The 15,798-nt window shown below is 34.5% G+C and overlaps 1 protein-coding gene across 2 annotated transcripts in view; it reads left to right on the top strand.

Annotated features, from left to right (window-relative positions):
• LOC121367470 (thioredoxin reductase 1, cytoplasmic-like) overlaps nt 1-14,794 on the top strand; it is a 52,918-nt gene extending 38,124 nt beyond the window's left edge. For both annotated transcript variants that reach the window (XM_041491654.1, XM_041491655.1), the window contains exons 12-19: nt 972-1,197; nt 3,257-3,346; nt 6,141-6,217; nt 6,987-7,143; nt 7,782-7,889; nt 8,631-8,726; nt 9,711-9,845; nt 11,272-14,794. In XM_041491654.1, the coding sequence (XP_041347588.1) occupies nt 972-1,197; nt 3,257-3,346; nt 6,141-6,217; nt 6,987-7,143; nt 7,782-7,889; nt 8,631-8,726; nt 9,711-9,845; nt 11,272-11,334 (952 nt within the window). In that variant the 3' untranslated portion in view covers nt 11,335-14,794. The remainder of the gene's footprint in view (nt 1-971; nt 1,198-3,256; nt 3,347-6,140; nt 6,218-6,986; nt 7,144-7,781; nt 7,890-8,630; nt 8,727-9,710; nt 9,846-11,271) is intronic.
• The last annotated feature ends 1,004 nt before the right edge of the window (nt 14,795-15,798 follow it).

The following is a 15,798-nucleotide window of genomic DNA, read 5'->3' as shown; positions in this document are numbered from 1 at the left end:
CCAATTTCTTTTACACTGTCTGTAATTTCCAACAGTTTCAAGCCACCCCAGTTAATGCTAAAGCAATAATTAGATTATAAATAACATTGATAATCAATCAAGTATACATAATGAATTTTATTTTTACTATAAAATACACTATTTCAATACTTTTAAAAGCTGCAATGTTGAACTCGGCCACTTAATTACGGTCGTGGTGTTATTGTATTAATGCGTGATTAGCAACTTTTTTTTTTTTTTTTTTTTTTTTTTTAATTTTTTTATTATTTTTTTTTTTATTTTTTTTTTTTTTTTTTTTTTACATATATTTCTGATAAAAAAAGGTTTTTAAAAAAAAAAAAAAAAAATATCTGTTTCAGACAATTTCGTATTACAAACATTTGAAGTTAAAAACTTGTTTATCGATGGAACTATTTTTCGTCACTGGCAAGTGGTTTCGTTCGCGTCCACGTGGTACGGCTCCGTTTATAAATTGTTAACAATTATTGTCTGGCATTATTTTGATTATTTGGCTATATGGTTTAACAGGTCGGCAAGATAAATTCGTTGTAGAAGCATCTCTCGGGGTATATGGCTTTTTATGTACCCTCTGTGTGTAAAAGAACACACAGAGGGTACATAAAAAGCCATATATCCCTCGTGATGCTTCTACAACTTATAATGTTATGTTATATTTGGGAGGTTATAATGTGCAGCAAACATACCAATCAAGAAACGATGTTATGTTATATTTGGGAGGTTATAATGTACAGCAACCATACCAGTCAAGAAATGCTAATTAAAAAAACAAAAACCGCAGTTTGTATGAAAATACTTTTAACTTCACCTCTCAGCCTAATTGCATTTCCATCCATTCCAATGAACTGATGGGCAGGTAAAATATTCAAGGAAAGCAAAAAACATTCTTACTATTCTTAGTATTGTTTGATCCTCTAAATGTTTCGACTTAAGAGTATTTTTCTTACTAACAGTGACGACTTGTTCAGTCTGCCGTACTGTCCTGGGAAGACGCTGTGTGTCGGCGCTTCCTACGTGTCCCTGGAATGTGCCGGCTTTCTGGCTGGTCTGGGCCTCGATGTGACCGTCATGGTGCGGTCAATCCTGCTGCGAGGCTTCGATCAGCAGATGGCAGAGAAAATTGGGGATGCCATGGCTATGCACAAAGTGAACTTCATCCGAGGAGCCGTCCCATGCAAGGTGATGTCTACACACTTCGTGGAAGAAAATAAACATTTACAAAATGTCACTGCAATTGCAATTGGCTAATTTGTCTATTCTCATTACAGCCAGTGTACCACAACTGGTATATCAAAGGCCACAGTATGTGCAATTCTGTCTGTGGGATGGTGCATATAAAAGATCTCTTGCAACTAATAGAAAAATGTACCGGGTTTCCCCTCTAAATCTATATGTCAGAATTACCAAATGTTTGACATTCAGTAGCTGAAGATTAACAAATCAATGTGCTCTTGTGTCATTAAACAAAACAAAGCAGACAAATTTGTCTATGGGCAGCGTGAACCCTGAAATAATTTCAGGGCTAAAAATTTTGTTTTTTAGTTGTTGGTTCCATTTTTTCTTTATAGTCGAGCGTTTTTTTAGGTGTCTTCCTAGCCCCACGTTTAGCCAGCTAACGTTTGCAAACTATTTGATTGGTTTCCAATGTGGCCATTTGGTTTACCGTGAACGGCATAAACCAGTCGGGCAGACATTTTTCTGCTCGATCTGGCTGAACGCAGCCCATTACTTTTCGAAGATTGCTTATTCGTAAACCGTGCATGGGATACTTTTGTCGATGTATCATGTGCATTGGTTCAATGTTTGTATGGATATTACAGAAACACATTTCTACAACCGACAAAAAAGACGTATTGATTAAAAAGAGCAGGTGATTCAAGGTTTGGAACATAATATCAGCGAAATAACATAGAAATGTTTAGTGTATTACTAATTTTTGGAACACTTAATTACTGTCTGTTGTTGTTATTATGTAAGAAATGAACAAACATTTTCCTTTCGGTTCTCTTCGTTGACAATTTGGTTCATAGAAATGTGCCAACCACCGCTTGGCTCCAGGCCAGACAAGTCTCGATAAACCGCTGTGTTTCGAACATGCACGGATTCGAATGCATGCTACGCGTTTGAAGCCAATTTAAACTGAAGCTTGATAACCAGACTAGTTTCTTTTTTTTTTTTCTCTTTTTTTTTCAATTCTGTAACGTTTTACTCACTGATTATTCATTTTAATGAATTTTTGAAAATATTTCATGCGAATCCAAATAGATTCGGATGTTTTATGCTTGCTTGAATCCTGGCACGAATCGGATTCGGAGATTCACGCGAATTTTTAGCCCTGAAATTTATATACAGAATATGTTTTGTTACATATGTTTGTATATGTAATGTTTTGTTACATTTGGGACAAAATGTGCAGCAGACATACCAGTCAAAAAATACTGATTTAAAAAAAACACACACAAAAACCACAAACCCCACACCAGGGGGTAAAAGGGGTATGGGGCTATACCCAAAATATTTTGCTTCTGTTTTTTTTTTTTTAAGTTCACCTTTTGACAAAATTAATTATTCTTATTATTACTGTATGATTTTCTTTACCCTAACCGTAAACGTAACCCATTTTCTTTCTGTTGACTGCGGCTGCATTCAATTCCATAGTGCCATACCCAAAAACTTCTTTCTGGTAGAAACACACACACACACACACACACACACACACACACACACCACACGTTTTCAGTATTCTTTGATTCTGTGGAGTCTGCAACTATGATTAGTCACAGTTTGTTGCTTTAGTGGTAGTTGAAACTGTTCCTGTCCTTCAGTGATAAGTTCTTAGTAAAATCCCTACTTCTCGAGAACACGAACAGTTTTCAAAAAACTTTTTATTTAGTTTTATTTTATTGCCCATTTTAAAGAAATATTTGTTTAAAAAATTAACATGCCAATATCTGAAGCCAAAACTACCTGGAATAACTGTGTTTAGTAGCGTTAAAACAATTCCATATCTTCCCTTCAAATCTGATTTGAAATATCAGGTTCAGCCCTTGGCACACTAACCCATGTTTAATTCCAGCCTAATTTTTTAAAAGCTTTCAAATTGTCATTTTATATTGACAGGTTTTAACAGTTATCCCCTCATCTGTTAGTTGTTATAAACTCTGATTGCTAAATAGTATTTACTCATTGAGTAAATGGTCAGTTTCTATTATTGCAGTTTTGTTTTTGTTTTTCACAGATTGAGAAACTGGAAGATGGTGAGCCAGGGAAGTATCGTGTGACATCCAAAAGGACAGATGGTCGTATGATCACTGGAGAATACAACACTGTGAGTTGGTTAAAATCTTAATAAACCTATAGGGTGTGTACTACCAAATCGAATCCCATAGACGACATTAGTAACATATGTGGCTAAAACTCCTACCTGCAGCGTATCAATCGACATAAACGCCACGGATATAAATACTACCACCCTCATACTTAAAGTGAATCAGAAAAAATTGGGGGTCAAGCTGCTCATTTCTGAGATAACTGATAGCGTCTATGACTACCCTAGTTCCGCACAAAATTCGAGTACTTTTTTTTTTTACAGGTACTCCATACATGTTTCAAGCACAAGGCTACTTAACACATTGGTACTAGATGAAATAAAATGGCTTTTTTTTTTTACCCAGATGAAACTATTATTTTTTAACCAACCAACACTCACATTTATAACCAATCACAGGACTTGTGGTGTTCACTTCTCTATCAAAAGTTGGGTGCACCTCGAACTTTGACCCAGCCGGAAGTTATTTGGTTTAGTACTACCTTTACTGTGAGTTGGTTAAAATCTTAATAAACATTTACTCTAGTTAATGACACAGTCTTACGATCACTGGAAAATAAAACACTGTGAGTTGATTAAAATCTTAATAAACATTCTAGTTAATGATATGCTCTAAAAATGTTGCAATTGTGTAAATGGAAATAAAAAAGAGGCGTTTAATACAAACTTAAATATAATAAGAACAAACCTGTGTTTAGCAGCCATCTAATGGAATATAATTAAATTTCTGTTACATTGATCCCATAGGTCCAGCCATAGCAAAGGGAGTTTGTTCATTTCTCGATGAATGTAACAATTATATCATCGGGGAACGTCATATCTGATGACATCATTTTATATGGGCAAGTTGTCTTATTGAGCGTTGTTGTTTATGGACCAAAAATAATTAAAAATAAAGTATGCACTTTTAGTGTTATTATTAGCAAGTATGATTCAAATTTAATTATAAGTATTGTCTGTTATTTCTTTTATGTTCATCAGGGTATGAACAAAACAAATCATTCATAAACTTATGTGAGAATGGCTTCGCTAATTCATACTCGCACATACTCTGATGAACATAAAAGAAATAACAGATAATCATAAAATGAAGAGATAGCCTAACCATATAACCTCATTTACTAATGCAAAATACAAACAACTATAATTTTAATAAACTCACAACTTCACCTAACCATATTATAACATCATTTACAAACGTTAAATAAAAACAACACCATTTTTAATTCACAACCTTGACTCGCCATATTATTACCTCATATACTAATGCACATACAAATACAACTACAGTTGTAATTCACAACCTTGACTCGCCATATTATTACCTCATATACTAATGCACATACAAATACAGTTACAGTTGTAATTCACAACCTTGACTCGCCATATTATTACCTCATATACTAATGCACATACAAATACAACTACAGTTGTAATTCACAACCTTGACTCGCCATATTATTACCTCTTATACTAATGCACATACAAATACAACTACAGTTGTAATTCACAACTTTGACTCGCCATATTATTACCTCATATACTAATGCACATACAAATACAGCTACAGTTGTAATTCACAACCTTGACTCACCATATTATTACCTCTTATACTAATGCACATACAAATACAGTTACAGTTGTAATTCACAACCTTGACTCGCCATATTATTACCTCATATACTAATGCACATACAAATACAACTACAGTTGTAATTCACAACCTTGACTCGCCATATTATTACCTCTTATACTAATGCACATACAAATACAGCTACAGTTGTAATTCACAACCTTGACTCGCCATATTATTACCTCTTATACTAATGCACATACAAATACAGCTACAGTTGTAATTCACAACCTTGACTCGCCATATTATTACCTCATATACTAATGCACATACAAATACAGCTACAGTTGTAATTCACAACTTTGACTCGCCATATTATTACCTCATATACTAATGCACATACAAATACAACTACAGTTGTAATTCACAACCTTGACTCGCCATATTATTACCTCATATACTAATGCACATACAAATACAGCTACAGTTTTAATAAACTTGTGTGCTATTGGCATCACTTATAGTCAATTGTCTTACACAACATAAACTCTTTTAGCACCTTTTTTAATACTCTGTAATGCATAGCTGTGTAACAACACTCCACTTCCAAGAATCAAATGGAGAATGCCACATTTTTTTAATACTCTGTAATGCATAGCTGTGTAACAACACCTCACTTCCAAGAGTCAAATGGAGAATGCCACATTTTTTAAATACTCTGTATAAATGCATAACTGGAACAGCACTCCACTTCCAAGAATCAAATGGAGAATGCCACATTTTTATTAATACTCTGTATAAATGCGTAACTGTAACAACACCTCCACTTGCAAGAATCAAATGGAGAATGCCACATTTTTTTAATACTCTGTATAAATGCGTAACTGTAACAGCACTCCACTTGCAAGAATCAAATGGAGAATGACACATTTTTTTAATACTCTGTATAAATGCATAACTGGAACAGCACTCCACTTGCAAGAATCAAATGGAGAATGCCACATTTTTGTTTCACTTGGGTTAGCAATTATAACTGAAGGCCATTGAAAAATTGTAAGAAATTTAATGAAGACGATGATAATTTATTGTAAATGGCAAATAGAAGGTTCATTTATAATCTTTTTTACTACCTGTATTTTAAACGGCTGTTTAGTCAATGTGATTTCTTGAACTGGTTTGTTTACTCATGCATCATTACTCATTTTGTTTTTCATGTTTCAGATTCTCTATGCAATTGGCCGAGATCCATGTACGTCTGGTATAGGGCTGGAAACAGTGGGGGTGAAAATTAACCCAAAGTAGGAGCACTGTCTTAATTTTGTATTTCTTTATGAGTTTACAGTGCCTGATGAATATATTGCTAGTTCTTTGCCGTAAGAGTGTGCATGCATGTGTACCTACACTATCGTTTTACATAAATGTATAAATAATACTTCCATATACTTACCTTTTATAACACCCAATAGCCGATGTGTGTTTTTGTTAAACATTCATTCATTCATGTCCGTTTGCAGTGCGTGATTAATATGTTGATTAAGTTTGTATTTTGGATTATGCCTATTTGTTTGCAGGGCTCTAGGAACACCTATCTAATATACAGAGGATTCATCATAAGTGGTTTTTAATATGGAAATTATCAGCTATTAATTGGTATTTGTCTAGACTCTACCAAATAACTAGGAAACAGTTTTAAATGTAAAAGATTTGGGTAGTGGATTCTACTTATGTTGTAACACTTCTAAATTAATATTTTAATTCACTATTCATAAATCACAGTTCTAAAGTCGTCTTTATCACTTTCATTGGTATTATGATATATTGATTGGCACAAATGTAGTTTGATGTTGAATGTTCGGACCGTAAGGTGAAAAAGGGGGGAAATGCACACAGTTAAGAGGTCAGGATAAGTATTAATAAAAGAGAAAACACTTAAAAGTTTTCTTCTATCTAAATGTTATATACATGGCTCCGTTTAACCGGGTTAATAAACCAAAATATCAAATGGGTTTATGACATTGATATTATGTGTAAGTTATAGGATAAATTAGTGTTTCATGATTGTTTCAGAAATGGCCGAGTTATAGTAGACGACCATGAGAGGACGAGTGTACCACACATCTACGCTGTCGGGGATATTCTCGACGCCCGACTACAGCTCACACCGGTTGCCATACAGGCGGGGCGACTGCTCGTGCAGAGGTTGTACAGCGGCTCAACCACACTGGTACCTAGCTACTTTATGGATGTTTTGTGGAATACAGCCTATTAGTGTGGAATACAGCCTATTAGTGTGGAATACAGCCTATTAGTGTGGAATACAGCCTATTAGTAAACATGTTCACTTAATGTGCATTAATTTGTAGAATCAGTCCGTACACCAGATATATTTTTGTTTCTGTAGCAAAGTTTGATTCATTGGTATATGAATGGTGAAAGTATGTACTACCATATTTAATGGAAATTGGATATAAAAAAAAAAAACAGCCATGGAATTGGGGTGAAGAGTTAGCATTCAGTTTGAATTTAAAAAATGAGGTAATTAAAATATTTTTGGATTCTGTTTCATAATCTTTTTGTTTTTAACCCAAAATCTAGGTTTTGTGGAAGCAAGGAATCCTAAATTTGCAGCCTAAAAGATATACGACTTGTTATCTGAAACAATTGTGGTGGCAGTTTTGTTTTGTTTTGGTCCAGATCCAGTATTAGTGTTCTATTTCAGACCCAGTAGCCACAATGAGAGAAACATGCTGAAGAGTCATTGAGAAGACCTTTACTTTCTTCTTCTTCATCTAACTAGATATTATCTCTAGTAATTAAATTGCATTCTGTAAATAATTAACGATTATTTTGCTTGTATTACAGTGTGATTATATAAACGTTCCGACCACAGTTTTCACGCCTGTTGAGTACGGAAGTATAGGATACTCTGAAGAGGCAGCTATTGAAAAGTTTGGAATAGACAATCTTGAGGTAAGAGATCTTTGAAGGATTGTTACATAGTTACTGGAGTGAGGTAGTATTTACCAACTGCTACGATCTTTGGAAACAGAATTAGATATTCAAGAATTATTTATGTTGAAGACAATTTCTGATAGACTCACAGTCTGCCCCAAAAAGGTTTACCCCAAAAAGGTTTACAACTGGTGCCTCCTTTGGCTTTTTTTAATTTGAAAATGAAATACATGGCAAAATAGTAAAAGTGCATTTGAAGAGTTCATTGATATAAGCCAATTTCGAGATTTTGGAGTCAGCTGTGAATGTATACTAATGTTAATATAACTCAACACTACAACAATAAGGTTTCTGTCAAAATATGATCTTTGTCCATTTAACGGGATTTTAAAACTGTGCTTGGTATAATTTACGCTATGGCATGTTGCAGCAAAGCCAGCTTTTTATCAGAATGATATAATAGGTATAGCATTTTCGAAATGAACTGTTCATTTACTGATGACTATATTTTGACATATACTGATGTCCGAAAAAAACTATAGCAAGAAAAATTTATTTAAATTTCTTTATAATTTGGATAATGGAAATAAAATGGTGGTTAAATATTTTTCTGCTTTATGGAATGAAATTTTGTTCCGAACATGCCAAAATTCCACTCCATGAATATAGATTTTAAACATGCAACATATTTTTGTTTGCGTTTTGAGTATTGGTGTAGTTTCTTGTGAACGACAGTATAGTATTAAATTAATCTTGCAGGTTTACCACACAACATTCTTTCCTCTGGAGTGGACTCTACCAAAGAGAGATGCCAACACGTGTTACGCAAAGCTCATCTGCCATATACCAGAAAAGGTTTATCAATTTCAGTAGAAACTAATTTCAACTTTATCTTGCAATCATCATCTAATTTAAACACAGCTACAGTTTTAATAAATTTCTTTGTAATTGCTATCAATGGCTATTGTAAACTGGCTCTATACAATATACATATCTGTATCCTGGTGTTTTGTTTAATACTATGTGTTAGAAAACTGGAATATCCCACAACTGTGAGTGTTCAAAGGAAAAGAAAATTATAATTTGATTAAGATTAGTAATTATTGTCAAAGGATATTGAGGAATGGTCTGTGACAGTAAGAAAATGAATGTTGATGGTTGAACTGCATGATTTACAACCGGAAGGGAGAATACGTTTTGCCACCGTCCTATCGGTCTGTCTGTCTCTGTCTGTCCATCTGTCCCACATACAGTGTTTCTGACTTGTTTTTCGCAGTGCCTCAATACAGTGAAACCTCTCAAAACTGGACCCTCTGTAAACCGGACATTCCCCCATAACCGGACATTTTTTATGGTCCATTTTTAAAAATCAGTACATAACTTAACGTCTCTAAACTGGATACCTCTTAAAACCGGACATTTGACTTGGTCCTGAGGGTGTCCGGTTTAGAGGGGTTTCACTGTATTTTGAATTGAAATTTTATGTATAGCTTTATAGTGTTAATGATGAAGGTGGACTTTCCTAGCGATTTACCAATTTTTGACAGAGTTATGGACCTTGATCTTAGGAGATATGAAAATTTGTTTTTTAGATTTGTTTTCGCAATACCTCAAGATATTGAGTTGAAAATTTGTGAATAGCTTTATTATATACTGTTACAGATCAAGTGTGACTTTCATGGCAATTTACCCAATTTACACAGAGTTAGTTGTACTGAAAATGTGTTGAGCCAGGTAGGAGACATGTATTGCTTTAGCAGCACTCTCAGAATACTTGTTTACATGTCTCATTAAGTTGATATTGCTACTGTCTGTTGACACCGTTGTCATTTGTTTCAGGAGAGAGTGATAGGTTTCCATGTTTTAAGCCCTAACGCAGGGGAGATTACTCAAGGATATGCTATTGCAATGAAGAAAGGTGCAACAAAGGCCGATTTCGACAACACTATAGGAATCCATCCAACCTGCTCAGAAGTGAGTTTGATAGTATTTTTAATACTATTTTAATTTTATTTTATTATTCCCACGTCTCTTGACTATCGAGAACTCCTACAACTAACAGATAGATGCACACACCAGGTGGTTTTAAAGTATTCGCCTGATGTGTGATTGATCTAGGATTGATCCCCTTGTGGGTATATCGGGCTACTTCTCATTCTAGCCAATGCTCCACATCTGGTGTCACAAAGGTGGTGATATGTACTATCATGTTTGTGGCATAGTGCATATAAAAGACTCATTGCTGGTAACTAAAAAGTGGCCTATATTGTGGCAGTAGCAGTTTTCCTTTCATTAACCTTTAGACTACTGGATTAATTTTTAACAAAAACCACGTTGAGTGGGTACAAGTTTATAATTTTTACTCACATATATTCACTTAAATGTTTGATAAATACATGAAATAAAGTTCATATATGAATTGGTAAGTATTATTTTCGTGTCTTTTTTTGTATTTTTTATTATTTTAGATCGGCTAATGGTGATTAAAATTAGGCAAAAAATCGAAAAAGTTGCGTTTACTTACGGGCATTTGTGGCCAGCTGTCCAGTATTTATGTCCATTATTCCCGATAACAGTGGTTTTCTGACCAGAATGTTTTTTTAAAACCCGAACTACGATTCATATTGCAATATTTGGTAATTTTCGTTGTTGGTAAAACGATCAAATTTATTATCAAATTAGCTGTTACAATCAGCTTTCGATCCCTGAAAATTACCGCGACGTGCCGCCATTGTTGTCAAGCGAAAATACTTGCCGAAAACCACTTTTTGAACTCAAAATTTCAAGGTATTTTTAATTGAAAAAATCAAAACAAAAACCACCATTTTGAAAAAAAATCTTTTTTCTTTAATTATATTTCCGTTTCCGGTGAGTGTCGTGTGCAAAACGGCGGGAAATATGAATTGGGGAATGCACTGTATACAATGTACAGTATATCGACTGACGTGACGTCGGGCGAGATATCTCGCCTGCAGTAGTCAGGTTAACTATAGACAGAGAAATTTCTTTTTAAAGAAAAAAGAGAGACATATTTTGTATAAATAAGAAAACACAAAATATTGCTAATAATTCTCAAGTACGGTTAACTTTTAGACAGAAAAAGAGTTGTAGTTCTTTGTTATATAGCATAATAAAATGTTTATACAGCAAAATGATATTCATAATCATGGGACATATGGTACAAGAGACGAATACAAGAAAAGACGTGTGCACATAGAACTGTAGTAAATGTTGTGAACTGTGTAAGAGACGAATACAAGAAAAGATGTGTGCACATAGAACTGCAGTAAATGTTGTGAACTGTGTAAGAGACGAATACAAGAAAAAATGTGTGCACATAGAACTGCAGTAAATGTTGTGAACTGTGTAAGAGTACTGATATTTTGTGTTTTACTTGCAGACGTTCATGACATTGTCTGTGACGAAGAGGAGTGGGGAGGAGCTGGTGGTTGGAGGTTGCTGAGGTTAACTCCCTGCTGTCTCACCCCACAAACCAAGTTACTAATCCAGTACAACCACGCCTTCTCATAGACAACATTTTAACAAGTGGAAATAATTTGTGACTATTGTTTGGGTTTTTAAATTATTATTATTTAGGAAATACAATTTGTGTGTTTTCTTTGTTCAGTTTAATGAGTTTTGTTGGAAGAACATTTGGAAAAGTAATTCATATTAATAATGACAGTACAGTTTTGAGTACTAAATGAAGATCTCCAAGAAGAAGAAATAAAGAGACTCTTGTTCTTTCCAGTATTGGTATCGTTGGATTTACTCTGTTTGGTTTGTTTGGTACAGTTTTCAAAGTTCTTCTGTAAGTATGCTGATAAAGTTTTGTGAATCTACTGAAAAAGATCCAAGAAAAAAAAATCAGTACTTTCTAAAATATGGAAATCATAGTGCCAGCTCAGTCTGTTTTGATCATTTGTTGATTAAATCATACGAGGAATATTTTTGTGTATCATCTGACAATTCAAATATCAAGTAGATCTTTTTATATCATGAATAATATATAATTATTTATTCATTCAGTTTCACTTGTGTTTGAAATAATAAGACTGTTTTGTACTGGATGAAAAATGAACTTGGTTGTGGGTGACAGCAGGGACGGAAGAAGGAGGGGTGTGTTGGATTGTTTGGTACTAGTGTAGTACGACTATGACGGCCAGGTCCGTAAACCAGTAACCTGGGAGGACACGGCTTGACGACACAGTTCAACACACCCAGTCGACAGTGATGCAAGTCACACAAGAACACATCAGATAATGATGGTCAATGGGGGAGGGGAGCAGACTTTTGTTTTTGAAAAACCGAGGAGCATGAAAAGTCACTGCTCAAATTATTGAAATCTGCGTTCACAAACAACTGAAGACTCGTTCTTGTCATGCCTCAATTTGATGCAGTGTGGGATTTGAGAACAGGAACACAATCTAAAATTTTGTAACATATACAGAAAAATGTCCAGGAATAGCAAACTACACTCATGAGAAGTGCAATTTGTCCAGATAAGGGGTGAAATATTTCACACCCCTCAGATTGAATTTGGGGGTGCCATATTTCACACTTGTCCGATTGAATTTGGGGTGCAATATTTCACACCTGTCCAATTGAATTTGGGGTGCAATATTTCACACCCGTCTGATTGAATTTGGGGGTGCAGTATTTCACACCTGTCCGATTGAATTTGGGGTGCAATATTTCACACCCGTCTGATTGAATTTGGGGTGCAATATTTCACACCCGTCTGATTGAATTTGGGGGTGCCCACAAAGGCATATATCATGCTTGCGCTTCTTGAAAACAAAAGTCTGTGATAGAGGATATTTGTTTGTACACATTTCCTATAATGCTTTTGCCATAAAGAATTGTTTGTCCTGTTAGTGTGCAGTTTTGTTTCCTGATTATAGTCAGGTTATTGTGATACATATATATATATGTATGTTATAAATATTTTTAATAGGCGTGCATTAAAATTGTTTCACTATCACTGGTAAGCAGTTAACACTATGTAAACCAGTTGGTTGAAACATCTGTTATTCACAAGGAGCGTGCTATTTTTTTACTTTCTGTGTTATATGCACTATTAAATCTTGTTTAAATAGTCTATGGAATCTACAAACAGTTTATAGATACATGCAGTTTATGTTAGTCTGAACATGTAACCACACTTTATATGTGACTAGCTAAAGCTAATTTTATATTTAAAAATAAACAATAAATGTATGCCATTTGAGCTATAAATGCAATAATATTCTTGTAGTTTCATTTTGTGCATGGATTGACATGCTTTTTTATTTATTTATTTCACTTCATTATAACTTGATATTTAGTGCCTAATAATCAACCTCCACCACCTGGGCTGTTTGTCGAGAACAGTGAATGGTTAATGACCAGGTGTTGATGCTCGGTGAGAGACGTTCATACAGTGACACCATTGAGACATTAAAGCTCAACTAGGATTTGATCCTGCAGCCTTCCAGTCTTAATACAAGTGGTTAAGCACGACACCACAGAGATCATATTGGTGTATTAAGATTGAAATAATTAATTAGTATTTCCTGTACTTGAAAATATCAGACAAGACAGCATGTGATCAATTCAGGTTTTAACTTCAGGGTGACCTTAAAACACAGGTCACGACAATTGTAAGTTTTTATTGTAAAGTATATAAAGCTTGCTTCCAGTTTCAACAATTATTAAGCCTTTGTCAAAAAATAATTGTATCTTAGATCTGATGTGTGACATTATTGAATGCTCTAACAGACGTTGCCAATTGTAGCATACATTAACAGATGTGCGAAATTGTAGAATGCACTAAAAGTAAAGATTATCAGTCTTGTGTTACAAAATGTACACTATCCAATAAGTATACACTATTATATAACATGTCTGCAGCAATGGTTAATTTATAGTCTTGTCCCCCTGATGTGTAATATTAGTAAATGCAAACTACAGACTACAGTTTCAACAACTGAAATGTGTTTTCATTATCAGCTTATATCATCTATGGTCTTGATATGGCACATGCCTGTTGCCTTTTTACATATTATAGCTTTGCAAAATACCACCCATCTTTATCTTGTTGCGTTTTTGGTCTCTTACTATTGCTTAGATATGTATGTTAGTATTGACAGATATATGCACATGATAGGAAAATAACATTCTGAAGAAAAAATAATAAGTCGTAATATTCGTGTTTTTTACCAAGTGTATTCAGGTGAACGATTGCTGCCAGGTGATAAATTTGGTATGCATGATATTGAATCGATTGTGAGCACTTCTAAAATGCTAAAAGTATAGTGTGAAATAGACACATATATGCTTTCTGTTTATAGACCAAACATTACATAGAAATCATGTTAAAGCAGTCTAAGAAAAAAGAAGAGTGCAGTGCATTGAAAAAATGCCTTTAAAAATAACTGATTTTGGTGATAGTTTTTGAGAATAATTTGTAAAAGATTGGGCCAAATTAGTCCCCATAATAACCTTAAGGCACAGTAGTATAGGATACAAGCTCCATGTTTGTCTCAAAATAAGGTTTTAACAAAAATTAAATTAACTTGGGTTGTTGGACTACGCAAAACAATTTCATCAATTTAAAGTTCAAATTTTTTTTCTAGCGATGTCCATATGATGCCACTTGACATGAATTAAATAAAAATTTAATGCAGGTATTTCCAGGTAATATTTTGTTGAGCTGTTCATTAGTTAGCACGGTCTGTTCTGCTATACTTTTAAGCCCACATGAATCAGATTATCAATTTGAATATGTTAATTTTAAATTCAAGGTTGTTAAGTTTTGAAACATCCAATTATGTTTACATTATGTATTCTCAGAATGTACATTTATTCCAGTGGTACATGTTTTATACAGGTCTTGCATTCTCACCAATACATGTGCTGAAATCCAATAAAGTATGATTCAACCTTAGTTTTTGTGGTTTTGTTTGACCCTTTTTCTTGTGGGTGCGGAACATAGCCTAGTTGTAAAGAGCTCGCTTTATACGTGGTCAGTCTGGGATCGATCCCAGTTGGTAGGCCCATTGGGCTATTTTTTGTTTCAGCCAGTGCACTATGACTGGTATATCAAAGTCTGTGGTATGTGTTATCCTGTCTGGGGTGGGATGTAGCCCAGTGGTAAAGCACTCGCTTGTTATGTGTTTGGTTTGCAATTGATCCCCGTTGGTGGGCCCATTGGGCTATTTCTTTTTCCAGCCAGTGCACCACGACCAAAGTCCATGGTATGTGTTGTACTGTCTATGGGATGGTGCATATAAAAGATCCTTTGCTACTAATGAAAAAAAGGTAGAGAGTTTCCTCTCTAATACTGTCAAAATTACCATTTGTTTGACGTCCAATAGCCGATGATTAATAAATCCATGTACTCTTGTAGTATTGTTAAATGAAACAAACTTTTAAATTTTGTTGTGTGTTAGTAGGTACCAATTAAATACATGAGTAGCAAGTATTAAACAAAATTATAGCCCACTATGTTTTTGCTCATTATAAACAAGTCATTAAAATTTGTGAAATAAAAACTTTAAAAACTATTAGCATCATTATGACTTGTTAATAAATGCAAATAGCAGGCCAAATAAACATTAAAAAATTATGTTCCGGTAAGGTTGTGATATGTCAAGTTACAACCCACTTTATGTTCTAGTGGGACGTAACACTTTGATATGAACCAAGATGTAAGCCCCGGGCCTATAAAGCCACACAAAGTAAACCTGCTGTCACCACATTGGCTAATCCTACTGAAAAGAAGCAAAGGATCATTATATTCAATTTCCCTACAGACAAGACAGCACATACCATGGTCATTTATATACCAGTCTTCTGGCACCAGTTGAGATGGGGGGGGGGGGGGAACGGTCCATTCAAGAATATCCACTGTACATTATATGACGGAGGAACAACCAATATTCTA

Source organism: Gigantopelta aegis, chromosome 3 (genome assembly GCF_016097555.1).
Source record: "Gigantopelta aegis isolate Gae_Host chromosome 3, Gae_host_genome, whole genome shotgun sequence".
NCBI classification, from domain to species: Eukaryota; Metazoa; Mollusca; class Gastropoda; order Neomphalida; family Peltospiridae; genus Gigantopelta; species Gigantopelta aegis.
The sequence above is the reverse complement of the archived record's forward strand: the minus strand, read 5'-3'. Positions and strand labels throughout refer to the sequence as shown.